At 52.8% G+C, this 27,962-nt stretch overlaps 2 protein-coding genes and 1 long non-coding RNA gene across 4 annotated transcripts; 1 reads left to right on the forward strand and 2 right to left on the reverse strand.

Moving 5' to 3' along the window:
- The first annotated feature begins 8,835 nt into the window (after positions 1 to 8,835).
- TMEM54 (transmembrane protein 54) lies at positions 8,836 to 14,510 on the forward strand. 2 transcript variants are annotated; one of them, XM_049775040.1, is made up of 6 exons: positions 8,836 to 8,894; positions 10,874 to 11,067; positions 13,257 to 13,316; positions 13,458 to 13,646; positions 13,760 to 13,894; positions 14,248 to 14,510. In XM_049775040.1, exons 1-6 carry the CDS (start codon positions 8,879 to 8,881, stop codon positions 14,320 to 14,322), a joined length of 669 nt encoding a protein of 222 aa, XP_049630997.1. In that variant the 5' UTR covers positions 8,836 to 8,878; the 3' UTR covers positions 14,323 to 14,510. The 2 variants fall into 2 exon arrangements, with proteins under 2 accessions (XP_049630997.1, XP_049630998.1); XM_049775041.1 differs by lacking the exon at positions 13,257 to 13,316.
- HPCA (hippocalcin) lies at positions 14,460 to 23,118 on the reverse strand. Its single transcript, XM_049775065.1, has 4 exons — positions 23,024 to 23,118; positions 20,414 to 20,809; positions 15,427 to 15,532; positions 14,460 to 15,311 (listed from the first exon to the last, which is right to left on the reverse strand). Exons 2-4 carry the CDS (start codon positions 20,789 to 20,791, stop codon positions 15,214 to 15,216), a joined length of 582 nt encoding a protein of 193 aa, XP_049631022.1. The 5' UTR covers positions 20,792 to 20,809; positions 23,024 to 23,118; the 3' UTR covers positions 14,460 to 15,213.
- Positions 18,841 to 19,595, reverse strand: LOC126011446 (uncharacterized). Its single transcript, XR_007496758.1, has 2 exons — positions 19,298 to 19,595; positions 18,841 to 19,084 (listed from the first exon to the last, which is right to left on the reverse strand). It is a non-coding gene; the product is annotated as an uncharacterized LOC126011446 (long non-coding RNA).
- Positions 23,119 to 27,962: the final 4,844 nt, after the last annotated feature.

Here is a 27,962-nt window from a genome sequence, read left to right on the forward strand (position 1 = left end):
CCCCAAGCTAGGAGCAATTTCTGAGTGCATAGCCAGGAGTAATCCCTGAGCACCACTGGATGTGACCCCCCAAAAAAAAGTCAAATAATTTTGATTTATCTCTTTAGATACTCTACCAAAGTTTGAAAAATAATATTAGAATTTATTGTTTCAAAATGGAATCTAAAACCATAGCAATAAGTTTTTATTAATTTGAATACATTATTTTGGTTAGACATATTAACCACTTGAAAATTATTGGCTTGGACCAGAAAGGCAATGCAGGGAGTAAGGAAGGCACTTGCCTTACATGTAACCATAATGGCTACAACCCTGGTTCAAATCCCTATATGAACTTTCTATGGCTTCTGAGCTCCACCAGAGGTCATTCCTGAGCACAGAATCAAGAATAGTCATTATACCACTGCTGGGCATGGTCCAAAAAATGTAAAAGAAAAAAGAAAACCATCGCACAGTGAGTTAATCGGATCTTCCAAACATTGACTCATTTTATTGCTCCACATAAAAACACAAACATCCATAATGTCACTATCTCTCTTATCAGAAAACCTTTAGATATTGGAAACCATTAAGCTTAGAGTTGGTGGAACAAATTTTCCAAAAGCTGAATTTTTCACTCAAAAGCTCAAATTTTATCATTGGCAGCAAGTATTGTCAGTTTCTCCCTTAAATTGACAGGCTCACTTTTTACAACTTCAGAGAAAATGACTGCAGAAAACTCCATTTGCATAACCAAAGTGTGTCTTTCAATCCTTCTTTCAAGAGGAAATAGCATGATGGAAAAAAAAAATAAGCTGCCAGTTCAGCTCGCAACTCAAACAATTGCACAAGCGCGTCTCCTTGAGACAACTGTGGTACTTAGGCACACGGAATTTTCTGCTTTCTGTCAAAATATTTAAAAGAAGTACACTCAAGGGTAGAGATTTAATAAAGTTAATAATTTTTACTGATTCACCAAGTCACTCTTCAGTGATAATGGTATATTTATTTCTTTGCTATGCAGCACGTGGAATACAGACACTTGACCTGAAGACAGCCTTATTTTGTGCCCACAGACTGACTGTTTCACCCACCATTGCATCTATGCCCTCAGAAATACAAAACAACATCAACAGCATAGTATTGTTAGAAAATTAGTTTGACTTCATGAACACTCTCGGATTTAGAAACCCTCATAAGTTCAGACAATATCTTGAGAAGCCCTGATTGAAAGCATTATTCATTAGTGAACAAATATATATCAAGTGGCACGCATAACCCTAACACTCTCTTAGATCTTGAGTATTGAGTTGTGAGTTGAATACAAGATACTTACAGCCTCTGCTGGCACACAGCCAACAACATTCTTGTTAGAAGCAGAAAATCCAGGGCCAGGGAGATATTACAGGGATTAAGGCACTGGCCTTTGACGAGTCCAAGCTGGATTTGATCTCCAACACTACATAGGGTTCCCTGAGAACCACCAGGTGTGATCCCTTAGGACAAACCTCTGAGCACTGTGTGGTACAGCCTCCTTCCCCCAAAATAGCACCTTGAAGAAAATTAAATCGAACAATTTAATCAAGGGGTTGGAGACATATAGTACAGTGGGTAGGCACTTACTTCTCTTGCACATATCTGAACCGGGCTTGATCCCTGGCACCCATGTGGTCTCCTGAGCCCTGCCAGGAATGATCTCTGAGTGCAGAGCCAGGAATCATCCCTGAGCACCACCGTGCATGGCCACAAAACAAAGAATTTTGGGGGTGTTGTTGTTGTTGTTATTGTTGTTGTTTTGGGGACAAGCCTCGCAATGCTCAGGGGTTACTCCTGGCTCTACAATCAGGGATTACTACTGGTGGTGCTGGGAGACCACATGGGAGGCTAGGATTGAAGTCAGGTAGACCACATATAAAGCAAGGGCCTTACCCGCTGTACTATCTCTCCAGCACGCAAAAGAAATTTAATAGAGTTGCTTGGGGTAACTGACTTTCATAGTTCAATATGGTATCAACTCATCCCCTGTGCCCATTTAATTATAAACTTTAATTATGTAAATTAAGTAGTTTAGGTCTCACTCATATTTACCACATTTCTAGTGCTCAATAACATAGTTCAATATTGCAATTACCACATTGGCAGTGCAGATATAGAACATTTTCTCCAGGGGCACAAAAAGTTCTAGTAGTCACACTTTGATAAAGAAATTTTCACCACAGATCTGAGGGAAGATCGTTGATTCCGGAGGGGAGGAACAGAAAAAGCAAACATTCTAATCACTTGGGTGTGTTGAAAAAAATAAGAAAGATGGGTAGATGAATGCAGTTCTTGGTCAGAAAGGGGCCTGATTGTATTAGAGACAAGTGGGAGTCAGGGCATTTGAAACTTTGTAGAGTAGAAGTCTTTTATTTGTTGTTGACCTTTTTGTGTTTTGGGGCTACACCCATAGTGCTCAGGCCTTATTCCTGGCTCTGCATTCAGGGATCACTCCTGGCGGGTTCAGAGGACTCCATGAGGTACAGGGATCAAACCCTAGTTAGCCTCATGCAAGACAAATACCCTAACCATTGTACTATCACTTGAAGCCCTTGAGAGGCCTTCGGAGGGAAGTACCACTATATATTACTTAGATTTACTTGGTTTGTAGATTTTGGGCCACACCTAGTGGGGCTCAAGGGCTACTCCCAGTTTAGTACTCTGGAGTCACTCCAGCAGTGCTCAAGGGAATAAAGAGAGTCAGGCATTGAACCCAGGGCTTCTGTATACAAAACATGTGCTCTAGCCCTTTGATCTATTTCCCTTGTCTCATGACTAACATTTTAGAAACATCATTCTGATTGTCCTGTTGAAAATAGTTCATAGAAGGAATTAAGAGGTCAATTAGGAGGAAGTAGCAGTGGTTGGAGAGAAGTTTTGTGATCTAAGATATGAGGCAAGGGCTGGGGAGATAGAGCAAAGGGCTGGAGCACCTGTTTTGCCAGCTGGAGGCCTGGGTTCAATCTCAGGCATCACATAGTCTTCAGAATACTACCTAAGCAACATTGGGTGTGGCCAAAAATAAGACACTAAAAGATGCATTTTTTAAACTGAACAGACCTTGCAGATAGATTGAAATTAGAGTGTTAAAAAAAAAAAAAAAGAAATTTGAGTGATGAAAAGGGGGTCATCAGTAATGGATTTATTTTTTTGGTTTGAAGAAAATTAAATTGAGCAATTTAATCAAAGGGCTGGCAGTGGGTACAGTGGGTACAGCACTTACTTGTCTTGCACACATGCACACATCTGATCTGAGCTTGATCCCTGACACTCACATGGTCTCCTAGAGCCCAGCCAGGAATGATCTGAGTGCAGAGCCAGAAATCAGCCTTGAGCACCACCATGCATAGCCACAAAACAAAACATTCGTTTGTTTTGGGTTTTTGTTTTTGTTTTGGGGTCACACCTGGCAGCGCTCAGGAGTTGCTCTTGGCTCTACACTCAGAAGTCGCTCCTGGCAGGCTCAGGGGACCATATGGGATGCCAGAATTCAAACCACAGTCAGTCCTGTGTTGGCCACGTGCAAGGCAAGCGCCTTACCTGTGTTATTGCTCCAGCCCCTGTTTGTTTTGTTTTTATTGTGGTTTTGGGTCCATGCCTAGCAATGCTCTGGGGTTACTCCTGGCTTTGCAGTCAGGGATTACTCCTGGTGGTGCTTGGAGACCACCGGGAATTCTAGGATCAAAGTCAGATAGAGCACATGTAAAGTAAGGTTTGAACCAGTAAGTGGCTCTCTGTAAATGAGGTGCCATTTGCTGAAAATGGGAAGGGGAGGAGTAAATTGAGGGGATGAAGAGTTCTTCTTAGGTATGTTTCGATGGCCATTAGACACTCAGTAGAGATGTCAAATAAGCCTTTTGCTATTCTAGTTTGGAATTTGGTGAGTTCACAGCTGCTGCCAAACTGTTTCTGAAAGTGGTGCCTGCACTTTGTAACCACATCAGCAGTGCACAAGTGTCTCAATTGCCCTCGTAGTTATTGCCGTCTCTTTGACTGTAGTTATTCTAATGGGTTTGAAGTGACATATTATTGTAATTTGTACTTACAATCCCCTAGTGGCTAACAATATTGAGCATCTTCATGTATCTAATTAAATCTCTTGCCTATTTTTGCTATTGAATTGAATTATAATAATTCTTTGTTTTATTGTTGGTGGTCTTCTTTGTTTCTTTTTTCTTTTTTTTCTTTCTTTTTCTTTTTTACCACATTCAGCCTTATACAGGGGTTATTCCTGACTCTGCACTCAGGAATTACACCCTGGCAATGTTCAGAGGACCTTATGGGGTACCAGAGATTGAACCCAAGTTGCCTGCATGCAAGGCAAGAGCCCTACCTACTATCTCTCTGGCTTGACCGGTGGTCACTTGAACACAGAGCTAGGAGTAACCCCTGAGTACCTCTGATTATTGCTCTCCCTCACCAAAGGGAAAAAAATGTTTTTTTTTTTTGTTTGTTTGGTTGGTTGGTTGGTTTTGGTTGGTTGGTTTTGGGTGACACAAAGTCACAGTCATGCTCAGGGCTTACTCCTAGCTCTGAACTCAGGAATTACTCATGGCAATGCTCAGGGGACCATATGGCATGCTGGGGATCAAACCCAGGTCAGCCACGTGCAAGTACTTTATTATTGGTCCAGGCCAGAAAAGGAAATGTAAAAGACAGAACAAATACATAGAACAATCTACTCCCATTCCCAGTAGAACTGGCTGTTGAAGTGCTGAAGGCCCTTTGAACCTTTTTCTAAGAAGTAGACTTGTGCTTTGGTTTTTTGCACATGTTCATATATGCACATAAAATAGGATTTGCTAGGGCTTGTATGTGATTGTCTTACTTACAGGGAGAAGTTATTCTTAGAATGAGATCTAGAGGACTTTCAGGGTGAGGAAGGTTGGTTTAGGGACTGGAAGCCTGACTGGCCAGTGGGCAGCAAGCCTGTATGGAGTTACCCATTAAAACTCCCAGTCATGGGGCCGGAGAGATAGCATGGAGGTAAGGCGTTTGCCTTTCATGCGGGAGGTCATCGGTTCAAATCCTGGCGTCCCATATGTTCCCCCGTGCCTGCCAGGAGCAATTTCTGAGCCTGGAGCCAGGAATAACCCCTGAGCACTGCCGGGTGTGACCCAAAAACCAAAAAAAAAAAAAAAAAAACTCCCAGTCATACCTGCTTGTGCATGTGCCCAGGAGAAAGTTACTATTTGCATTTCTCTGGCTGGGTTTTCAATGATTCTCATCTCCCTCAGCCCACATCCACCTCAGCAATGTGGACCAAAAAGGGCAGTCATTATCTCTGAGCTGCCAGACATAAGACTGAGTTGGTGGAGAACAAGGACTAGAACTCCAGCTCAGCTGCTTTCAGAAAGTGCAGCCAGAGTGGAGGGTAGGAGGTGTGGCTTAAGCCATGGACAGCAAGACAGCAGGTGGCTTTGACTACTGGACTTTGGTCATTTGGCAGCAAGGAAGAGGGTGGTGCTCCTGAGTGGTTAAGGAAACAGGAGGAACTATGGGAGTGCTCTCTCATCTCAGAGATCCTGAGCAGGCCACTCCCTATAGCTCTGGCTTCCCTGGCCCCCCACTCAGCGAGCAGGAGCAATCTTGCCATTTTGAGAGGTGTAGGTTCAAGTCCCAACTTTACAACTAATGCAAGCTCTCTATATGGTCTTTGAAAAACCCTCTTCCCTTTCTGGGCCTCAGTTTTCTCCCCTGCAAAGGGGGATGATGACCTCAACCCTCTGTGTGGGTCCAGCAAGGACTCTTCATCTCTGTCTCAAAAGTCATCTCAAAAAGTCAGTTTGACTCTAATTCCCCAAGACCCAGAGGGAGTCAATGTCAAGGAGACAGTTGATGGAGTAGCCATATCAAGCACACATGAGATCTGTCCTCAGCTTCCCTGTGACTACATGTATTCTACATGACTGCCCTGGGCATGGCCTTAGTCATCAGAAAGGTGCTACTGGGGCTGAGGGAGAGTTTCCTTTTAAATAAAAGCGAGACATCAATAAATTTTTCCTTAGAAAACTCTAACCATGCAGCCATAGCTAAAACTAGAGGCCTCCAACAAGTATGCATCTCCCCAACATGGGCCAACTGTGCCTGTCCATCTCTGTACTCCCTGTTGTGGAGGAAAAAGACATAGATATGATGAGATTGCTAGGTTACCAAAACAAGTGCTTGTGAAACAAGTATTTCCAATATGGAGACGTATTACTCACTGGTCCAATATAATAGTCAAACACCTCTCAATGGTTTAATGAGAAGCTGAAGAGATAGTATAGAGTAAGGCAGAGTCAGGCGTAAACCCTAAACCCTAAACAATGGGTGGGCCCCCTTACCCCCCCCAGAAAAAAGCCTAATGAGCTTTTTGCATCTTTCTTCCACCTTACAGTCTTTCTCTCCTCATACTTGCTATTTTGTCCCACTCAGAGAGGGGAGTACAGACATCTGCATAGGGCCTCCCAGACCAGCCGGCCTGACTGGTGGTCTGTAGGTACCCACAGTCTCCCCCAGTCCTGTCCCAGAAGTCTCCCTCATTTGGTGTCAATGAGCTATGTGATCTTACTCCAGAACCTATGGTTGATCTGGAGATGTGGCCTAGTCTTAGAGTACCCGTCCGTAGGTGTGAGGCACGAAGTTCAATCCTCTAGCACTCTTTCTATTTAAAAAAAAAAAAAAAAGTGGGCCCAGAGAGATAGCACAGTGGTGTTTGCCTTGAAAGCAGCCGATCCAGGACCAAAGGTGGTTGGTTCGAATCCCGGTGTCCCATATGGTCCCCCGTGCCTGCCAGGAGCTATTTCTGAGCAGACAGCCAGGATTAACCCCTGAGCACCGCTGGGTGTGGCCCCCCCCCAAAAAAAAAAAAAAAGAAAAAAAAAGTAAGACAGGGGCCAGATGAGTCTGGAGTAATAGCACAGTGGTAGGGCGTTTGCCTTCCATGCGGCTGACCCAGGATGGGCCTGGGTTTGATCCCTGGCATCCCATATGGTCCCCCAAGCCAGGAGGGATTTCTAAGTGCTTAGCCAGGAGTAACCTCTGATCATTACCGGGTGTGACCCCAAACAAACAAACAAACAACCAAACAAAAAAAGACAGGGGCTGGAGCGATAGCACAGTGGTATGGTGTTTACTTTGAAGAAAGAAAAGAAAAGAAAAGAAAAGAAAAGAAAAGAAAAGAAAAGAAAAGAAAAGAAAAGAAAAGAAAAGAAAAGGAAAGAGGAAGAAGGAAGGAAGGAAGGAAGGAAGGAAGGAAGGAAGGAAGGAAGGAAGGAAGGAAGGAAGGAAGGAAGGAAGGAAGGAAGGAGGAAGGAACGGAGAAAGGAAAGAAAGAAAGAAAGAAAGAAAGAAAGAAAGAAAGAAAGAAAGAAAGAAAGAAAGAAAGAAAGAAAGAAAGAAAGAAAGAAAGAAAGAAAGAAGAAAGAAAGAAAGAAAGAGAAAGAAAGAAAGAAAGAAAGAAAGCAAAGAAAGAAGAAAGAAAGAAAGAAAGAAAGAAAGAAAGAAAGAAAGAAAGAAAGAAAGAAAGAAAGAAAGAAAGAAAGAAAGAAAGAAAAGACAGAGGTGAGTGTGCAGCTGGGTGACCCCATAATAGCCGAGGCATCAGCCTTGGGAAATTCCTAGTGTGCCGTGCTGCATCTGGGCACCCAGATGCCATCAGTGCACCACTGCTCTGAAGATCACTGACTGTGGGGGTACAGACTGAGAACAGATGCTGCTAAATACCAATCTGGTGTTTGTGTCCCAGAGGCCAGCTCCAAGGAAAGAGACAGAGAGAGACAGAGAGGGACAGAGGGAAGTAGAAAGGACGAGAGGGGAGAGACAGAGACAGAGAGAGGAAGGACGGGGAGAGCGAGAGAGAGGGAGAGAGGGGGGGAGAGAATGTAGTCACAAGGCTGCCTTGCGGAATAGAGGCACAAAAAGATCTGGAGGCGTATGGGGACCTGGGTGGGTGTCTGGAGATCTGCATGGAGGTCTGGGTCTTGGGCGAGTCCACTCTGGCCTCTGAGATGACATAAGAGAGGGACAGGTTCATCAGAGAAGATGAAAGATCAGCCACCACCACACACCATCAATAGGCACCTCCTGTGTCTTCCTGCTCCGTGACACTTTGCCAAGGTGTTCTAGAAGGTCTCAAAGCTTTCTATCATTGCTTTTTTTGGTTTTTTTATTTTTGTTTGTTTTGTTTTTGGGTCACACCCGGCGGCGCTCAGGGGTGACTCCTGGCTGTCTGCTCAGAAATAGCTCCTGGCAGGCACGGGGGACCATACGGGACGCCGGGATTCGAACCAACCACCTTTGGTCCTGGATCGGCTGTTTGCAAGGCAAACGCGCTGTGCTATCTCTCCGGGCCCCTATCATTGCATTTTTACAGCGAATTTGATCCTGGCACAAACTTAGGAGAGAGTGAGTGCCTGCCTGATTTTCAAGGCGGCCACAGACAGATGCCGAGACAGAGCAGGAAAGCCCCAAATAAGACTTGCAGTTTCGGGGGGCCACGAGTGAGGCTAAGGGCCGATCCCTAGTCGCTGGCCTAGACTCCTTCCCCGCACCCCCTTTCGCCCCGGGGGCGCCCTGGGGGCTCCCCGCCCCGGGCAAGCGCCCCCGGGCCCACAGGGAGCGCGGCGCGGGGGGCGGGCCGGGGCGGGCCGGGTTGAGTGGCGGCGCCGGGCAGGGCCGCGCAGCCGGTCGGACCGGCCCGATGCAAAGGAGCCCGCAGGGGGCAGGGCCTCCCGCGGGGTGACGGGAAGGAGGCGGCGGGAGCCCGCGAGCCGGGGCTCCGGCGCGAAGTGGGGCGGCGACGAGCATGGGAGCGCGGCCCCCCGGCCGCCCGCAGCCCCTGGAGCCCCGCGGGCCGCGGAGAGCCCGCGCGGGAGCCGAGATGTGTCTGCGCCTGGGTGAGCCGCGGCGGCGGGGCGGCGGGCGGGGCGGAGCTGGGGCGTCGGGCGGCCGAAGTTCTGGCCTGGCCTCAGTTTCCCCACCCGCGAGAGGGCGGGAGGCAGGCTGCCGGCATCTTCTGGAGAGGGCGTGGGCCCTGGATCTCCCCTCCCGCGAAATCTCCTTCCTTCCCTTTCTCCCGGAAGACCGTGAGAACACCCCCTCCTCTGCCCCCGAAGTGGGGCGCGGGGCAGGGGTGTCAGGAAAGAGGCGTTGACAGCAGGATCGTGTCCCCCCCACTCCCCAGCTTCACACAGGCTCGGGAGTGGCCCCCTCTCTGGTTGGGAGAACTGGGGACCCTGCTTTTCCCCCACTTGTACCATGGGACAGGGTCCCTGCTCCTCAGACTGCCCCAGATTGAAGCTGGTTCCTAAGACAAAGAGATTGTTTGGTTCCTAAGAGAAAGAGATTGTTTGGCTTCAAGATAACCCCAACACTGGAAAGACCGGAACCCCCAGGCCGTGAGGCTTGCTCCGAGGCTGGCACCATGCTACCTTGGTCCTGGGATGCTGCAGTTGTTTGTGAGCCCAGCCCCAAGCCGGATGTTGCCGGGGCCAGGAGGTGGGCGGGTAGATGACAGAGATGGATCTGCCCTGGGACCTGGCTGCTGTGCCCTTCCTTTCCTTTAGGCAGTCGGTTCGGCCCTCATGCCTACGCCCCCTTCCTCTCCTTAACTTCTAGGCCTGGCCCACACTCCAGGCACCACACAGATCAGCCCGGTCAAACCTTTCCCAACTATCACATAGAGATTCTGGGATGGGGCTGTGTGTGTGACAGAGTAGATGGGGCTGTGTATGTGACAGAGTAGCCTTAAACCTCTCTAGACCACTGAGATTTCCTTTTGGCTCAGGGGCCTCAAATATTTCTCATCTCAAATATTTCTCATCAGGGGCTCAGCTTTGTGTTCCCGGTTCCATCTTGATGCTGCAGAGCTGTCATGCAGGAAATATGGTCCGTACCTCCCTGACAGTTTGGGAGGACTCTCAGCCAGGTCCCACAAAGAGCCATGAAAGGAGAGGGGCTTAGTTGGGAGAGAGGCAGGCCAGATATAGGAAGGACAGGTGGAAGGCAACATGGTGCATCCTTGGGGTGTGAGCTGGGATTCTGAGGCATCCCAGAGAGCAGATCTAGAACAGTTCCAGCTGGCTCAGGACTGCTCAGTTCCTGAGAATATGCAAGTAGAGGTTAGTCAGCCACTGGGCTCTCAGAGAAATTGTGTCTATGATCCCTGACACTCCTGACTCCATCTTTCTCACTGCCTCTCTTTCCCTGCCCAGTGCCCCTCCTTGCCCCACAAGCCTGCTTTTCCCAATACTTCCAGAGTCTGCCACTGTCCCCGCTTCCATGTGACCCCTCCACCCCACCTGAAGAAAACAGATGCATCTCTCATTTCAGATGGGCAAATTTCGGCTCTGGCTTGCACATCTCTTTCGAAATCACTCAGCTCAGGACAGTTAATTCTAGGCTTATGAGCTGAGGGTCTCTGGATCCCCAGGCCTTGTATGTGTGCCCAGAAGGTTCCTGAGTGGGAGGTGATCCCACCCGCTGAACTGAGGGCTTCTTCAGGTCTGGACAGTAATGGTCAGGTTCAGGGTGGTGCCTCGGGGCCTGGTACACACCCATCATTCAGGAGTGGGAGCTGTGCCTGAACACCTGAGCAGTTTTATGGACAGTAGCAGTTCTACAGCTGTAGACGTGGATTCAGATCCTGGCCCTGCTGCTAGTGACCATGAGCGCTAACAAGAACCATTCCCCATGTGCTTTTCCAACTCCAAAAGCCCTTTTCTGGATGAGGCCTTGGAGAAGACAAAGCAATGACCCCAAGCCACTGGGAAGTGGATTTAAAACCTGGTCCTCATCTCTCCTGTCAGAACTGGGATTCCCTCTTTCTGCTGAACCCCCAATTATTCCCCATACCCCCGACATACTGTCCCCACAGGTGGCCCAAGTACAGGCGACACCGGGAAGGTGCTGATGAAGCAGGGGCTGGTCTTGGTGGTGCTGGGCCACCTGAGCTTCATCACCGCTGCCATCCTCCATGGCACTGTGCTGCGCTACGTGGTCACTCCAGGCAATGCCCTGACACTGCAGTACTGCGTGATCAACATCCTATCCGTCACCTCAGCCATCATGGTAGGCCCCAGCAGGAGGGTCCTGAGGGTTCCATGAAAGTCTTACTTGAGCAGGCAGTGAACAAGCCCCCAGCATAAATCTCTCCTCTGTCTCTCGGTAGCTGCACAAATACTGCTCCTTGCCTCCAACTTCCTCCTGTAAACCAGGAGTGGTAAAAGTGTTTCTCTTAGAAGGTTATGGGGAGAAAAGTATCCATGGGCCAGAAAGGCAGCTCAAAGGGCTGAGCACAGGCTTTGCATGCAGGTGGCCCTGTTCAATCCACAGCACGATCCCCACATGGTTCCACAAGCACAGCCAGGAGCAAACAGTATACCAGGATTAGCACTACGGAGGTGGCCAAAAAGTAAAAGAAAGGAAAAAAATAAAAAAGCAATCTGCAGGGAGTTCTCAGCACAGAACCTGGCACACTCAGTGCTTACCCCTGGGAGCTGGGATTTATATTCCAAAAGAGCAGTAGCCTAGGCAGCATGGGACAGAAGGAAGGTAGGTGCCTTAGGTCAGCTTGAGAGGATCCAGCAAGGTTGGCAAAGGTGGATGTCCCTGTGCTGGGTGCTCATGGGTGAGGAGGACTACACAGATGCTCTGCAGTTACCATCAGTTACCAGATAAGAGGCACCGAGGGACCAGCAGGTAGCAGAGGAAGCTGGGATGGTGTTCCAAGAACAGAGCGGCAGATGCTAAGGTGGGAGGCGAAAATAGCTGAGCTCTCCCATTCTGGAGCCCCGAATTCAGCAGATCATCTGGGGGCCTCGTCAAGGGCCTTATCGTCTGGTGTCAGAATCTGTCTGACCAAGACGGGATCAAGGATCTTCTCAAGTACCCTTCAGCAGGGAGGGGGAGGAAGGGCCTTGACCTTGGGAGAACAGTTCCCACGTCAGAGTCTGAGTTTCCTTCCTGGCTAAGGAAGTCTCTAAGCCTGTTGTTCCCTCCCCTGCAGTTCAATGAAGCAAACTGCGCATGCTTGAGGTATGGTGTGAAGCCATCACAAGCCCAGGGAGTGCAGTTGGTGAGGGTCAGGGTCTATTGCTACCCAGACATGTACCTCATACCTCTCTGCTCTCACAGTCATGACCCTGGGGCCTGTGTGTTTCCTTGCAGTTTAAGAAAGCAGTGAGTGCATTAGGGCCCCCTCAGGCTTTGCCTGCGAGTCACAGTGAATCCTCCCTGCTTCCAGTGAGTGGGCTGTGGGCCATTATTAGTAACATTTTTCAGAGTGGAAAACCAAGAATCAGGGATTCACCCAACTCCTGCTGCTACCAAGAAGCCACGCCAGCTTTGCAACTATTTGTGTCTGACAGGGAAGCCAGGATTCTCGGTGAGCTCATCCTGCAAGGGGAACTGAGCCCAGAGAAAGGCCAACATTTACTTGTGGCTGCAGAGCAGAAGAGAAACATTGCTGGCCTGGAACCCAAGATGCCCCTGGCCCAGCCCACTCCTGGTGCACTCAGGGAGCAAACAGGAAAGGGATATGCAGGCCCACCTCAGGGCTGTAGAGAGAGGCAAGGAGGGCCTGGAGAAGCTGGAATAAGAGAAGCAGAAAGGGGATTCCTGACAACATGTGTGTATTGTATGGGTGGAAAGAGGCCCACATCATGAGTAGGTAGGACCATGTCACCGAGAGTCTAAGATCATTTCAAATTCTTCGTATAGGCTCTTGAATTTGGGGAGAGGGGTGTTTGGGCCACACTTGGTAATGCTCAGGGACTACTCCTGAGTTTGTACACAGGAATCACTCCTGGCTGTGTTCAGGTTATCGAATGGGATGCTTGGAATTGAATTGAACCTGAGTTAGCCACATGCAAGGCAAATACCTTATTTTACCCTTACCTGGTACATAATCAATCCAGCCACAGGTCCTGATTGTTTTCAAAGAACAGTTTGTGTTTTGCTTCCTTCCCAGTTGAGTGAGTTTCTTCTGAAATCTTTCACACTCCAGAAAATAGAGGTATGCAGTGGCTAAGTAGACACCCCCTCCTCTCCCCGCACCACCCCAGGGTGCACAGGTTGTAGGTGAGATGCTCAGCTATGGGCAGAGAGGAGTCACAGGAGTGGGTAGATGTTAGAAACATCCTTCCAGGCCCAGACCCCAGGAAGTAGGGGCCTCCAAGGCCTCAGCCAGGTAAGAAAGGGACAGAGGCCCACTTTTTCCAGAGCATCCCATGCTGGGTCTGATGAAACTTTCCTCACAGGTCATCACCTCAGGCATCACCACTATCATCTTATCACGCTACCTCTCCAGTGTCCCTCTGGTAAGTGGCACCTCGCACCTCCTGGAGTGGTCGGGAGGGGACAATGGTCACCCCACTTGGTCCGTCTGTCTGGAGGGAGGCTAACCCTTAGGGGTCTGAGCTGCTCTCAATGTCAACTGACTCATGTCTTCTCCCATCCAGCGCTGGACAGTGTTCAGCTTGAGTGTGGCCTGTGCCCTTCTCACTCTGACCTGTGCCCTTGGCCTCTTGGCTTCCATCGCCAAGACCTTTGCCACTCAGGGCCAGGCACTACTGGCCGCCTGCACATTAGGGAGTCCTGAGCTCCTGGCCCTGGCCTCCAACTGTCCCTTCGATCCCACACGCATTTATGTGAGTACAGCAAGTGGAGGTGGGCATGGAAGGGGATGCCCGCAGACCCCCATGGTGGGGTGGGAAAGGTGCCTGGACCCTCTGCCAGTGACCTCACCCACTGTTCCCCACAGAGCTCCAGCTTGTGCCTCTGGGGCATCTCCCTCGTGTTGTGTGTGGCTGAGACCGTGTTTGCCGTGCGCTGTGCCCATTTCAGCCACCAACTGCTGGGCTTGAGGCCCTGGTGTGGGAAAAGTTACCCTCTCTCGGTAAGACCTGGCCCCCTACAGCTCCAAATCTCTGATCTCCCTGGAAGCCAGGCTGCCCCCCCACCTTCTGGACAGGGTCCCCATATTGCAGATAGAGTAATAATTTTCCCACCAGAACCAAAGACCAGTGTGTGGTAAGTAGACTGTTTCCTGCGTCTCATCAAGCAACTGTCTCTCCTAGGGCTATTCAGTTTAAGGAAGTGGCAGGAGAGATCAGGGCTAAATTGGGGGCATTCCCATGGGATAGCCTGGGTCTTGTCTGTAAAGTGGGGAATGAAGAGCCCTCTGCCCCAGAGCTCCTCAGCCCTGGGCATCCTTGGGGGTGGCCAGCAGCAGCCCCGTAATGTTTGCAGTTACAGGAGAGCCCGGAGCCTGTGGAGGGCCGCGACCTGCTAAGCTGCACCAGCTCCGAGCCACTGACCCTCTGACGCCTGGAGCCGCACTGGGGTTCCCACCAAGTCCGCACTGTGACAAGCTCAGGACTTTGGAGCCCTCCCCACAGGACTCAAGCATACCACATGGGGCCCTGTGGCGCTTTCATCGCACCCCCAGCCACCCAGCCCACTGCACTGAAACAGACTTTATTGTGAAGGTATTAAAAAGAAAAGATGCTCCACGTGGATGCATGCAGCAGGGGATAGGGATGGGGACAGGCTCACAGGGCCTGCGCTTGGCCCACAAGGCTGCAGGGATGGGAGGGAGTTGTGCTCAGGGCTATTTGCCCCTCGTGTTGTGGGCCTGTGAGTGTGTGGCTGAGACAGGAGCCATGTGTTCATCCGTGCAGAACAGCAGGCAAGGGGTTCAAGGGACCCACCACTGGGGGGCTAGAATGCAGGGGTGCCTTTTGCGTCTTGGCCTCCAGACCTAGGAAGAGCTGGGGACCTTTTCCTCCAGCTGTGTTCCCTCCACCTCCCCACTCTGTACCCCTCTCTTCCCCCCACACACAGCAGAGGGAATGATCCCCTCCCCTCAGGCTGAAACTTAGGGAGTGGTGCCCTGTTGTTGGGGGAAGGAAGTTCACTATCTCAAGGAGAAAGGGGGGTGCTGTCTTCGGGCAGATCAAGCCAGGCCCTGTGACTCAATAGGGAGCCTCTGGGGTTGGGGTGTGTGGAGGGGTGGGTGTTCATTGCTTGCCTATTTGTAGGTCTGGGGGGGACGGCAGGGTGCCTTTCTTCATAGGCCCCCCCCCCCAGAGGGTAGGTCCGGGGTGCCCACTATGACCCCCAGCCTGGAGAAACAAGAGGGACGGAGGAAGCTTCGAGCCAGGAGAGGGCCCAGGAAGGTGGGGTGAGGGGAAAGGGGGACCTGGTTCCTCTCGCTCAGAACTGGGAGGCGCTGCTGGGGTCGCACTGCAGAAGGCGCACAATGGACGGGTCGCTTTTGGCCCCGCGGATGAACTCCTCCAGGGACAGCTTGCCTGCGGGGAGGGCGAAGGATGCAGTGATGCGGGGGGACTAGTTTGACGCCATGCCTGGGGAAGGGGCGCGGAAGGTGATGGGGAGCCCCCGCCCGCCGCGCCCCGGCCCGCTTACCGTCGTTGTTGGTGTCCATTTGGCGGAAGATTTTCTCCGTCCTCTTTTCCGGGGTCGACTCGTCCTCTGGCATCTTCATCACGGACGAAACCATCTTGTAAATAGCCTGGGGGGCGGCAGTGGGAGGCGGGGAGTGAGAGGCCCTACCTGAGCCCTGCACCCCAACCTCCAGGAACCGCCCCCGGGGCCACGGCGGGTGCTGCTCCACCCCGCGAGGTGCAGAGCTGGGCACGGGGATGTGGGCTCGGGAAGGGAGGCCTGCGAGGGCTCTGGGTCCTAGGAGAGGGTCCTGGTGTGGCGCCAGGTGGGAAAGGCATTGCTGGCAGAGGGGTCTGCAGGAACAAAGGCGCTGCAGCTTGAAACGGGAGAGTTGCGGGATGCAGAAGGCTAGGCGAGATGTTGGAGGTCGTCGGGGCGCACACTGAAGGGAAGGGGCCTAAAAGGCCGGGTCTCGGCGCTGGTGCGAGCTATCAGTACTGTAACCGGTCCCCAATGCTGCTTCTCAAACTCCGGAGCTCCGCACCGTCCGCACCCGGGAGCTGCCAGGGGGGCCCTGAGGTGCGGTGCACCCGCTGTGGCCGCCAGGGGGCGCACGGTCACACAGGGCGAGACAAACGGAGACCCGGGCTCCAAACCCGTCTGGGGGCGCATTGTGAAAACGAGCTTCTGTGGGGGGTAAGGAGACAGCCCTAGGTCAGTCTACCTGCTTCTTACTTCCAACACCTCCTCCAAGAAGCCTACCCTCTCCCACACTCTAAACTTCCTCTGCTGCAAGCCTTGACTTCAGCCTCCGCCCTGATCTCTCCCAGCCTCTTTTCTTGGGTCTGGCCCCCGCTGCTTCTGGAAGCTCTTACCAAACACAGATCTCCATCCACCGCCAAGTCCTTGGCCCGGCAGCCGCCTCCTCGCTCCACTCACACACAGGCCTCCCTCCAGGCCCGCCTTGCTCCAGCTCCTTCTGGATGCTGCCCCACGCTCCTTCTGCTGCCTCCCACTCCTGCTCAGGACTCTGTTCTAGGCACTTTCTTGGGGAGGCCTTCTTTGATCCTGGCTAGGTCGATAAAGGGGCAACCCCAGAGCCTCCTCGGACCCCTCTTGGGAGCTGCTCCTCATCCCCACCAGACAGATGCCAACTACAGCATCCAGCAGTGCCCACACCCCCAGAACTGAGAAGAGCCTGGCACCCAGCAATACTGTCCTCGCTAATAGGTGCTGCCACTTCCCTTGCTCTCCGCACCAAGTACAACCCATCAACCCTTGGCATTCAAGTCACTCTATCCTCTTCCCTGCTTCCCTTGCCACCATGAGGTTCCCCTAGGGTGATTCTGCCACAACCAACACCCCCTGCGCCTTCCCAGGTTTCTAATCTCTCTCAGAAACCCACTTATCAGGCCACCTACCAGGTACAGGTGTCTTCCAGGCACCTTTTCTAAACCTCAAAATAGCTCTGTAAAACACACTTGTAGCCACCTCCCTTTTTTTCTAGAAGAAACTGAGGACAGTGAGAGGGCTCAAAGGATTGGAACAAATGCTCAGCACTACATGGATCACTCAAGCCCTAAGCCAGGAGTAGTACCTGAGGACCACCAGATGTGACCCCCCCAAACAAAGCAGAACAAAATAAACCAAGGTTTCAGACAGAAATGGGAGAGATTCTGGACAGTACAGGGGGGTGACCAGCAGCAACTGTAAAGTAAAGTGAACGGGGAGTGACTGCCTCATTCTATTCATTACTTGTGTAGTAGTAGCCTTGGCCAAGCGCTGAACTTCTGCAAACCTGTTTCTCAGCTGTGGAGTAGGGAAACCATATTTGTCTGAATGAGGTAGGGTGAAGAATGAAGAAGAAGGGTTAAAAAAAAAAAAAGGAATGTAGAAGTAGTGGCTGGCTTAAAGGGTTAGAACACAGCAGGTTGGGATTAGAGCCTTCCATGTGACCAACCTAGGTTCGTTATGGTTTCCTAAACCCACCAGGACTGACCCCTGAGCTCAATGCCAGGAATAATCCCTGAATACAGCAGGGTGTGAACCCAAAACAAATTAAGAACATAACAGCTCCTGTTGTGATCCTTGTTCCCCTATCCCATCCTGAAGCCTTTCCCATCCTACAGTCCTTGGGGCACTCAATTATCACACGTACATCCCTTTCAGCCAACTGAATTCATGTGACCTGCACACTTGTCTATCCTTCTGAATGCCCACCATCCAACCATTGGGGCTGTGTCCTAAGGAATGAGCAAATAATTTCCAGAGAGGCCTCTCCCTCTGACAGGCTTCTCCGGGCCTCTCAATTAATTGTCTGGAAGTGAAGCTCACTGTTTCAGTGGAGCCGACCTGTAATTAATCAATTAATTAATTACTAGGGTTTGCAGAAGTCTGTCTGTACTAGCTGGGGTCATTGGCTGCTGTAAAGGAAACAAGGGCCCAGAGGACAAAGGCATGCATCCTGAGGACACTTAAGGAAAGGGAATGGCTTGAGCATTATCCCAGCTTCAGCCCAGGGGGCTGAGATGGAGCACTCTGAAGCAGTGCCGACAACTAAGGAGTAAAACATGAACATCTCCTCAGGGTTGATAGTAAATGGCTGCTGCTTGGACCCTTCCACCCCTAGAACCTCCAAGATGCCCCACTATCCATCAACTATAGAGTAAGTACCAGTGATGAACATGAAGGCTCCCCCAGTGGTAGGCATATACTCAGGGTGCCTGTTCTAGTATGGAAATGGACTGAGAAGCACACTCAGACCCTTAGCAAAAGGAGAGGAGAGGCCAGAGTCAGGGGTCCAAAGAGGGGGCAAGCTGATTTGGAAATGGAGCAGTCAGCAGAAGTAAAGGACTGCAGGTGGCAGGAAAAGGAAGCAGGGTTCATGCAATGCAGAGAGAGAATATGCAGGCACATCACAGGGATGATAGGAAGGCCATTCTGGCCAGAGCAGAGATTGTGCAGGGGAAATACCACCACACCATCCTCTGCTACATACCCTCTGTATCTGCATGAAGAAGGGTCTTACACGCTTCCCTACAGAAGAATTGAAGGCTCAGCATAAAGGTGAACAGGCCAGAACAAATAGAACTGGTCAATGCTAGGACAAAGCGTAGGCCTTCTGGAAAGTTATGGGGCAAAAGGTAGCAAGAGTCATACTGCAAGTGGATCTTAGTGGGCCAGAGAGAGAGTTCAGGGGGTAAAGTGCTGGTTTTGCATGCAGCCAGCCCAGGTTCTACTTCCTGACACCAACATAGGGTCCATCAAGCCCTGCCAAAAGTGATCAATGAACATAGAGCCTGAAATAAGCCCTGAGCACAGCCAGATATGACACAGAAATAAAATGAGCAAGCAAAAGAGGGGATTTTTTTTTTTTTACCAAGAAAGGGGATTCCTATTAGGTCTTTAAATCTCCCCCGAGGCCAGCATCACCTGTTTACAGAAGAACATATAGGAATTGGGGCCAACTCTAGAACTGAAAGCCAGTTTCCTTTCAAAGAGCAGTTCTTATTAGTGACCAACTCGAGCTGGACTCTGCTTATGTGCTCTATGACCTTGGGCAAGTCACTTCACCTCTCTGAGTATAGGGACTTAGTGTGATGGTGCACTGAGCCCATGGAGATATGCAACTCACTCAGCACTAGGCTCTTAAGAGCCGGAATCTAGTGTGAAGGTGACTCTGTCAGGGGCCGGAGAGATAGCATGGAGGTAAGGCGTTTGCCTTTCATGCAGAAGGTCATCAGTTCGAACCCCGGCATCCCATATGGTCCCCCATGCCTGCCAGGAGCAATTTCTGAGCATGGAGCCAGGAGTAACCACTGAGCACTGCCGGATGTGATTCATAAAAACCACACATGCACACACACACACACACACACACACACACACACACACAAAACCACTGGACAGAAACAACAGGCTAATGGGGCCAAAGAGAGAGCAAGTGGGTAGGGTACCTGCCTTGCACACAGCCGACCAGAGCTCAATAGCTGACACCCCATAAGATCCTTGAACCCCTTCCAAAAGCAGTCCCTGAATACAGAGCCAGGGGTAAATCTTGAGCACCACCAGGTGTGGCCCCCAAAACAAAAAGTCAGATGCATTTAGATTACAGAGAAAATGGAGGTGGAGCCAGGTAGCCCACTTACAGGCTGTGTGGTCTCCAACTAATGTCTTTACCTCTCTGAGCATTCCTTTGCTCCTGAATAGAGAGCCAATAAAATATAACTAGCCTGTGCCCTGCAGACCTATCAAGTCATGAAAGACAAAAAAAGGGGGGGGGCTCAGAAACTGGTATAGATTAAAGGGAAATAAAACATGACTTCTAGAAGCCATGTGGAATCTTGAACCAAGGCAAAAAATATGTTATAAAAACAGTATTGAGACAGTTGGCAAAATTGGAATATGGTCTGTAAGTTTGCTAATAACATTGCTTCTATGTTAAGTGCCCTGACATCACTAATCATATTATGGGTTATGTAAGAGAATTTCCCTGTTCTAGGGAAAGCTGGCCTGGTGTATTGAGATATGTTTAAGACAACAAAACATGATAGGCACCCACCATCATCAAGCACAAGAGATATGTTGTTAAAAGATGAGTTTGGGTAAAGGGTAAATGGGATTTACCCAACTTTTCTTTTTTTTTTTTTTTTTTTTTTTTTTTGGTTTTTGGGCCACACCCTGTGACGCTCAGGGGTTACTCCTGGCTATGCGCTCAGAAGTTGCTCCTGGCTTCTTGGGGGACCATATGGGGGGCCGGGGGATCGAACCGCGGTCCGTCCTAGGCTGGCGCAGGCAAGGCAGGCACCTTACCTCCAGCGCCACCGCCCGGCCCCACCAACTTTTCTTTACAGTGGAAATGACTGCCTAAGAAAGACTACCTAAAATGGAGTCGAAAGATTAGCACCCGGTCCCAGCTTTCCACAAGAGCTGTGGAGAAGGTCAAAAGAAATGGGCATGCCAGCTGCTGGGCCCCACACCTGGCATTCTAGAGGGCCCAGGGGCCCACCTGCACAATCTCCAGCATTTCCTCACGACTGATGTAGCCGTTGCCGTCCAAGTCGTACATGCTGAAGGCCCACATGAGCTTCTGCTCCAGGCGGCCACGGGAGGTGACGCTCAGCGCAATGATGAACTCCCGGAAGTCGATGGTGCCATCGCTGTTGGTGTCAAAGGTGCGGAAGACGTGCTCAGCGAACTTGGAGGCATCGCCATAGGGAAAGAAGTTGGCATAGATCTTCTTGAACTCGTCCACGTTGAGGATGCCTGTGGGGCAGTCCTTGAGGAAGCCCTTATACCACTCCTGCAGCTCCAACTCTGAGAACTCTGTGTTCTCACGCAGGTCCTGCAGCATCTCCGGCCGCAGCTTGCTGTTCTGCTTGCCCATGGCCAAGCCAAGTCCCACCTGTGGCCACCATGGGGCCAAAGGACAGAGAAATGGTCAGGCCCTCTTGGCCCCTGGTCTCCCTGCAGAAGGAACTCAAGTCTCTAGCCTCCACTGTTTCTCATTGGACCTGGGGGACAGAGGAGCTGGCCCAAGGTCACTCCGCCTGATCCAAGCATTCAGGCTTGGTGACACACTTCCACATTCTTCCTAGACTTTCCACCTCCCTGGGGGACAAACAGGGTTCATTTTATCTGTGAGGTCCTCAGTGCCTACTTCGGAGTCTCATGAATTTGCCATGTCCCCTCATCAAAAAGAATTCTGGAGGTTGGCCCCATTTCACAGATGAGGAGGCAAGCTCAGGGCAGGAAGTGACCTACTTAAGGCCACATGTTCATAGAATGACAGGACTAGCCCAAAGAGGAACCCAAAGGGCTATCCACACTCTGCCCTCTACCCACTGGACCCCACATCTCCTTCATGCTGCTCACCACAAAAGCTGGCCATACCCGGACCGACATGAACCAGCCCTGTTTCGGGGAGCCTGGCAGAAGAGATAGACCCCACCATTCTGTTCCTTCTAGTTGTATGACCTTGGAGCAAGTTCCTGAAACTGCCTCATCTCTATAATGGGATTAACAATAATACTGCCTCAGTCTTATTCTGGGGTTCTAATGCTACCAGAACAACTAAGTGCTAAGTCCATGAAAATGACTTACAAGGATCCTGGACTATGAGATTTATGCATGACACCAGTGAGAGACTGACTGACCTAGGATGCTCCGCAGCTTGACAGACCGAATTATCAGAGCCAGGCCCCTCATATACCAGCCCGTACCCCCAGGGTCACCTGATTCCACATGCACCCTTCCTTTGGCTCCACCCCTCACATGTGCTGACACACAGCACCATGCACACGTGATTTCCAAACCCTATGTAAGAGACATGCCAGCCCACGACCCTGCAGGTCTCACCCGCATCTCAAGTCAGCTCCAAGGCCCATCCCCGTCAGATGGCCAATGGCTGGGCTGGGGCTATCTTCAGGCACGCTCTCTATTTTTCTTTTTCTAACAATGGGGACTGCCAGGTCCCAGGAGAGGGAGCTGCACCATTCCCAGACTAGGATTCCCTCTTCCAGGGACATCCCTACCCAGCCAGCACCCACCCATCCCCTCAACACTCACCTTTCATGGAGTCCCTGTAGGCTCCCCTGGACAAGTTCAAGGGGTGATGTTTGGAGGACAGAGGGAAGCCAGAAGGGCAGTTTTTGGACAGAGGTGCAGGGGTATATGCAGGTGCCACCCTATACACAAGCTTAGGACTGTGAGAGCGACTGTGAAAGGCTTTGTTGTGTGGTACAGATCTGTGTCCATGGAATGAGATGTGCTCACGCACGCACGCATGCATGCATGCATGATCCTGGTTTCTGCATTGCATTTGTCTCTCCGCAGGTTTCCATCCGAATGTGGCGTGTGCCGGCACGCGCCCATCGCCGGGGTTGGGGGGGGTGCCTTGTGTCGTTTGGGGACCTCTGCCTGTCCTCGCCATGGGTGCTTCTGCAAGTTGGTGCCCCTCCTTTCTAAATGGCCTCTTCTGCCCCAGGCCGAGGCCCCACGAAACAAGTGTGTGGGAGGGAAGAGAGGGATGTGTGGGGCTGGGGCGCCAGGAGGTCCCTCAGTCCCCTCCTGGAGGTCCAGAGAACTGGGTCATGGGGCGGGGGCAGAGAGAGAGCTGCGCTGGGCAGGGGAGGTCCTGGGGAGCCCCCTTCTCCGGCGGCCCCCCTCAGAGTTGCCCCTCCAGTTGGAAGACTTGGAAAGGAAGGAGCCCCGAGCCCGTGCGTTCCTCACAGACGCCCCCAGCTCGCGATCTGGGAAGGAGCCGGCTGGGCAGCTCGCCCCGGGAAGCCGACCCGAGCCCTCGCCCACCTCGTCCCGGCTCCCGCCCGCGGAGCCCCCGCCTCGGCGCGGGCAGCCCCCGGAACGCCGGGCGCGCGGCCCCTCCTGGAGGGGGCGCTCTGGGGGGCCGAGACGCGACTCCCCCGGGCCGGCCACGGCGCGGTCGGTCAGGACCCTGGAGAGCGCCACGCGCTGCCCCTGGGAATGCGCTCGCCCGCCGAGGGAAAGCGAGTCGCCGGGGCGCGGGGTGTTTGTGGGGGGGTACCCTGGACGCGGTCACCCCTCGAGGACGCCCCCTCCCCACAGCCCCCCAGTCCCAGCCCGAGCGGCCCCCACTCACCCAGCGATGCGGAGACACCGACTGCGCAGGGAAGGAAGGCGGTGCGGCTGCGGCGCGCGGTGGCAGAGGCGGCCGGAGGGCGGGCGGGGGGCGGGGGCGGGGCCTGAGCGGGACACGCCCCGCGGAGATCTTCGGAGCCCCGCCCACGGGCTTAGGCCCCGCCCTCTTGGCTCAGGGCCGGCGTCAGGCCCCGCCCCCACCGAGTCCGACCCGCCCTCCCGCCTCAGACCCGGCGTTAAGCCCCGCCCACAAGGTATTTGCTCCGCCCTCTCGCCTCAGGGTCCATGGAGGGTCTCTGCCCCGCCCTCTTACCTCAGGATCGGCGCAGGCCCCGCCCCAGAAATCCCAGCCCGCCCTCTCGCCGCAGACCCTGCATTAGCTGAAGCCCCCACGAGGGAGGGAGGGAGGGAGTCGCGGCCCTCAGACCCGGCGTTAAGCCCCGCCCACCGGCGTCTGCCCCGCCCTCTTGCCTCAGGACCATGTCAAGCCCCGCCTATCGGTCTCTGCCCCGCCCTCTCGCCTCAGGACCAGTGCCAGGCCCCGCCCCCGGCCTTGCTCGCCGCGCCCGCGGGATGCGCTCCCTCCCTCGCCCCCTCACTGAAGGGGCCGTGCGGGCGCGGGAGGACCCGGGCGCCCGCTCGCTCTTCTGCTGCCCGACCCGACCCTGGTCGCGCTGGCGAGGGGGTTTCAGCTCAGCGTCCAAAGACGCCCTTTCGCTTGAGCCTGCGCCGCCCGCCTCCGGCCGCCTTGCCCGTCGCACCTGGGCGCGGAGCCGCGCGTCGCTCCGAGGGAGCCATCGGGCTTCCCCACGGGGCCGGGGGCGGCTGCTCTCCTGGAAGGGGCCTCGTCCCTGCCCCTGTGCCCCCGCTCCAGGGCTGAGGCCAGGCGGGGCGGCTTCTGCCATCTTCTGCAGACACACCCCCTCGGGCTCGGAGAACGCGGCTGCCCGCGGGATCACCCTGGGACTCCTCGGAGCCCCTGGCCAGCCCTGATCCGAGCTGCTCTCCCCGACCTGCCTCCTACCCGAAAGCCCCCCGCACACACCTCAGACTCCAGCCAAGCACAGTTGGGGCGAGGGTTGGGTTTCACGGCGCTCTCCCTGCCTCTTGCCTGCCCACTTCATCGTCTCTGATGGCACTTCAGAATCGGGGGTGCTCCGCCTCCACCCCCGCTCGCCCCACGCCTGGAAGCAGCCCCAGATTCGGGTCTGCAGGTTGTCCCTGCCTCCGTTGTCCTTCCCGTGCCCTTCACGAGCACCTCAGAGGTTCAGGCAACTCCTCCCTGGTCTCACAGCTCTGGAATGGAGATGTGAACTCGAACCCTGTGCCCTCATTCCTTCTTTCCTGACAGTGGGCCCCAGGAGCTGGAGATGGCACAAGATCTAAGTCGTTTCTCGAACAAAGAAACGTTTGGGAGCGAGGTCAGGGTTACTACAGCAGCAGGGAGGACATTTGCCTTGCACGAGGCCAACCAGAGTTCCACCCCCAGCACTCTATAGGGTTCCCTGTGCACAGCCAAGAGTAATTTCAGTCAGAGCCTGGAGGAACCCCTGAGCTTTGTCAGGCATACATAGCCCATACCCCCCTTCCCAAGGACTGTAGGTTTTAGATATTTTTGTATGTGTGCCACACCTGATGGCGATCAAAGCTTCTACCTAGCTGTGTGCTCAGGGATCTCACACCTAGAGGACTCAGGGGACCCTATGGGCGCCAATGATTGAACCTAGGTCAACTGTGTGCTCGGCAATCAATCTACCCACTGTACTATCACTCAGACCCAAGGATTTAGATTTCGAGGGGTACTTTCAGCAGTACTTGAGGGAGCTACTTTTGCCTCCCCTGCTCTTGCCACGGGAAACGTGGTATCAAGGATGGGAATTCAGCCTCCTGCATGCAAACCCGGCTCTCCACCCCCACCCCACCCCCCGTTTTTGTGGAGCAAGTATGGGCTACATCTTTTTTGTTTTTGTTTTTTTGTTTGTTTTTTTTTTGTTTTTGGGTCACACCCGGCAGCGTTCAGAGGCCACTCCTGGCTCTATGCTCAGAAATCGCCCCTGGCAGGCTCAGAGACCATATGGGATGCCGGGATTCGAACCACCATCCTTCTGCATGCAAGGCAAATGCCTTACCTCCATGCTATCTCTCTGGTACGGGCTACATCTTACTGTGCTCAGGGATAACTCCTAGTGAAGCTCAGGGGACTATATGGGGTGCTAAGGATCAAACCTAGGCCAGATATACATGCAAGGCAAGCACCCTACTTGCTATACTATCTCTCTGGCCTCTGCCCACTTTTGAGCTAAAAGGGTAGAACCGCTGAGGAGGATTCAGCCTCTAGAGATGACCTTCCTAAAACAGAACCCTGCCTCCCCCACTTCTGCTAGCTTTGTCTATCACCACCTAGGCATGGAGCCAGGCATCCAAGGGCAGCCTCCAGCCCCCCCCCCCTTGGCTCCCCACCTCTACTCCAGAATAAATGGAGTAGGAGGCTTTTCGGGGAGGTATCACCCATCCTTTCCCAGGACTTTTGGTTTTATTTCAGGGGGGACACTCTGGGGCTTTGAGCAGGGGAAAAGAGTGTGGCTTACAAGCCTTCTGCCCAGAGCCTATTTGGAGGCCAGGGTCATGGGTGGGAGACAAGTCTTTGCCTGCAGAGATAACACCAGGAATCAGACAGGGGCTGCTTTGGCCTGCAAGGTAAATCCATAGCATTTGCCTTCTTCCTGGTTCGCTCCTCCAAGCCTATAGGAATCTTCTGGGACCTCTCCCCACCAGGTTCCCAGCCTGAGAACCAAGGTGGTCAGAGACCAGCATTAGTCCTTCCTGCTGGGGGCTAGCAGAGGTGGGGGAGAGGCTGACTTCTGAGGGAGCAGGGCTGTGGGGTGGGGGCAGCTGGGCCCTCCAGAACACTAGTTCCTCTGTGTGCCTTGGCTCTGGCGTTGGGACCCCTGTCTGGTGAGAGACGCCAGACATGTGTGGGTGGTTCCCAGCTGCCTCCTGCAGGAGGACGTGGGGGCAGGGAGAGACTTGCTGCTCTGTTCAACATTCCCCCTCTAAATATCCCCCCAGCTCCCTACCTCTTCCAGGGAGCATAGTGTGCTTGGGAGAAGAACCAACCCTGCGGCCCCATCCCATCTTGAACTCTGCCTGCCTGTTACTGGCTCCATCGCAGCCTTCTCTGGAGTCTCTTATCTACTGTGTCTAATCTCAGTTACCCACACATACAGCTGCTCCCACTCCCTTCTCCCAGCTCCTGCTCACTCTGTGGCTCTGCCCCATAAGAACCCCACTTTAAGGGGCCCTCAGGACCCCCTGACTGTGCACCTGTCTCCCAGAGAGGGGACCTCTAAAGGCAAAATCATGTCTTCTCTTCTCCCAGCACCCTTCTTCCCTCTGACATTTCTGCACCCCCAGTGCATTAGGTGGATCTTTGGAACAGAATTTGCCCCACCCCACCCCATACCTTGGTTGTGCTAGCTATTTCTCATGAACCACTTCTCTCCTCCCTGGGAATTGAGCAGCACAGGAGTCCCCCACCAGCCTAAGGGGAAGGGGCTCCCCAAGATCTCAGTCCTAAAGCTTGTCAGGGAATCACCCTGCAACTTTCTGGGTCCCAACGCTGTTTCTCCCCTTTCTGAGGGGAAATGCTAGGTGAAGGGGCACCTGCCAGAGTGCACCAGATCAGGCTTCACTAGCTCCTGTATGGGAAGGTCCAGCAAGGAACCCCTCTCTGATTTGCTTGATGAAGGCCTGTCAGGGCCTAACTAATGAATCAGTCTCCTGGTACCTAAGACAGACACCATAAGGGAGGAGGGGGTAGATGGAGACCTTTGGGGGCTTAGAGTAAATAGAGACAGGGTTTGGGGAGCAAAAGCCAACAGAAGGTCTCTTAAAAGTGTAGAGGGCACAAGTGTAGAGGGGTGTTCTCAACTGGGAGTAGGACAAAGGCTCTAGAAGGGGGGATAGAGGGGCTTCCACCTTTGGCTCAACAGAGGAGAAGACTAGCTTCCAGAAAGCTGCAAGGATAAGGGTGTCATTTGGGCACCTTGCTGTAAGCATGCATCACCTCACAGTGGCACCAAGCACTGCCCAAGTCCTACAGATCACTGATGTGACCATTTCACAGATATGGAAACTGAGGCTCTGAGAAGAAAAACTACCTGCCCAAGATGACATGGCATGGAGGTGCCCAAGGTGGCATTTGAGGGCAGTTCCCTTTGACTCAGGATCCAGGCCCCTTCCAGGAAGCCTGAGTGGGAGGTGGGTGGAGGTAGTCCCTCCTCAGCCCCCTCAGACGCCAGCCACACCTCCCTTCTTTGGTCCCAAATGGTTTGGAAAATCCTGATGGGAGCAGATGGTGGGGACAGATGGAAGGAAAAGCATCTCAGAGCTGAATTACACAAACAAACATTAATAAAGTGATTAAAGCCTTAAGCCCCTCCTTTCCAAAGGACCTGGCCCACCCAAGCCCAGAGCACAGTGGATCTGAAAGTGAGAACCTAAGGGGCTCTAAATGCCCCACACTTTAGCCCCACCACTCTCAATTTCTGCCCATCCCCCTGGGCGCCGGGGACCACCCCCGGAACAGAGCCCAGGGTGGCACAGCTGCCAGGAGCACAGCCCGGGAGGGGGAAGGGGCTGACTGTTCCCAAAGGAGCTGGGCCCTTTGGAACAGAACGGGTAAGGTGGGGTGTTGGGAAGTCCTGGGAATGAGCCCGAAGGGTTTATGGTGAGTTGGGTTCCCTCCAGCACCCACCTTGATCACACAGATGTCTTGTGCCCCCAACCACGCTGGTCCATTGTCCATCCACCTTGGGTAGGGGTCACAAGGGCCTTTGCCTCTGCAGGCTCTGATTTCTAATCTGTGAAATGAAAACATTTGTTTCTGGAAGGGCTGCTGTGCAAAGCTAGTGAGAGGAAGACTGTAAAGTGAGGGGTAC

This window comes from Suncus etruscus, chromosome 6 (genome assembly GCF_024139225.1).
Source record: "Suncus etruscus isolate mSunEtr1 chromosome 6, mSunEtr1.pri.cur, whole genome shotgun sequence".
NCBI classification, from domain to species: Eukaryota; Metazoa; Chordata; class Mammalia; order Eulipotyphla; family Soricidae; genus Suncus; species Suncus etruscus.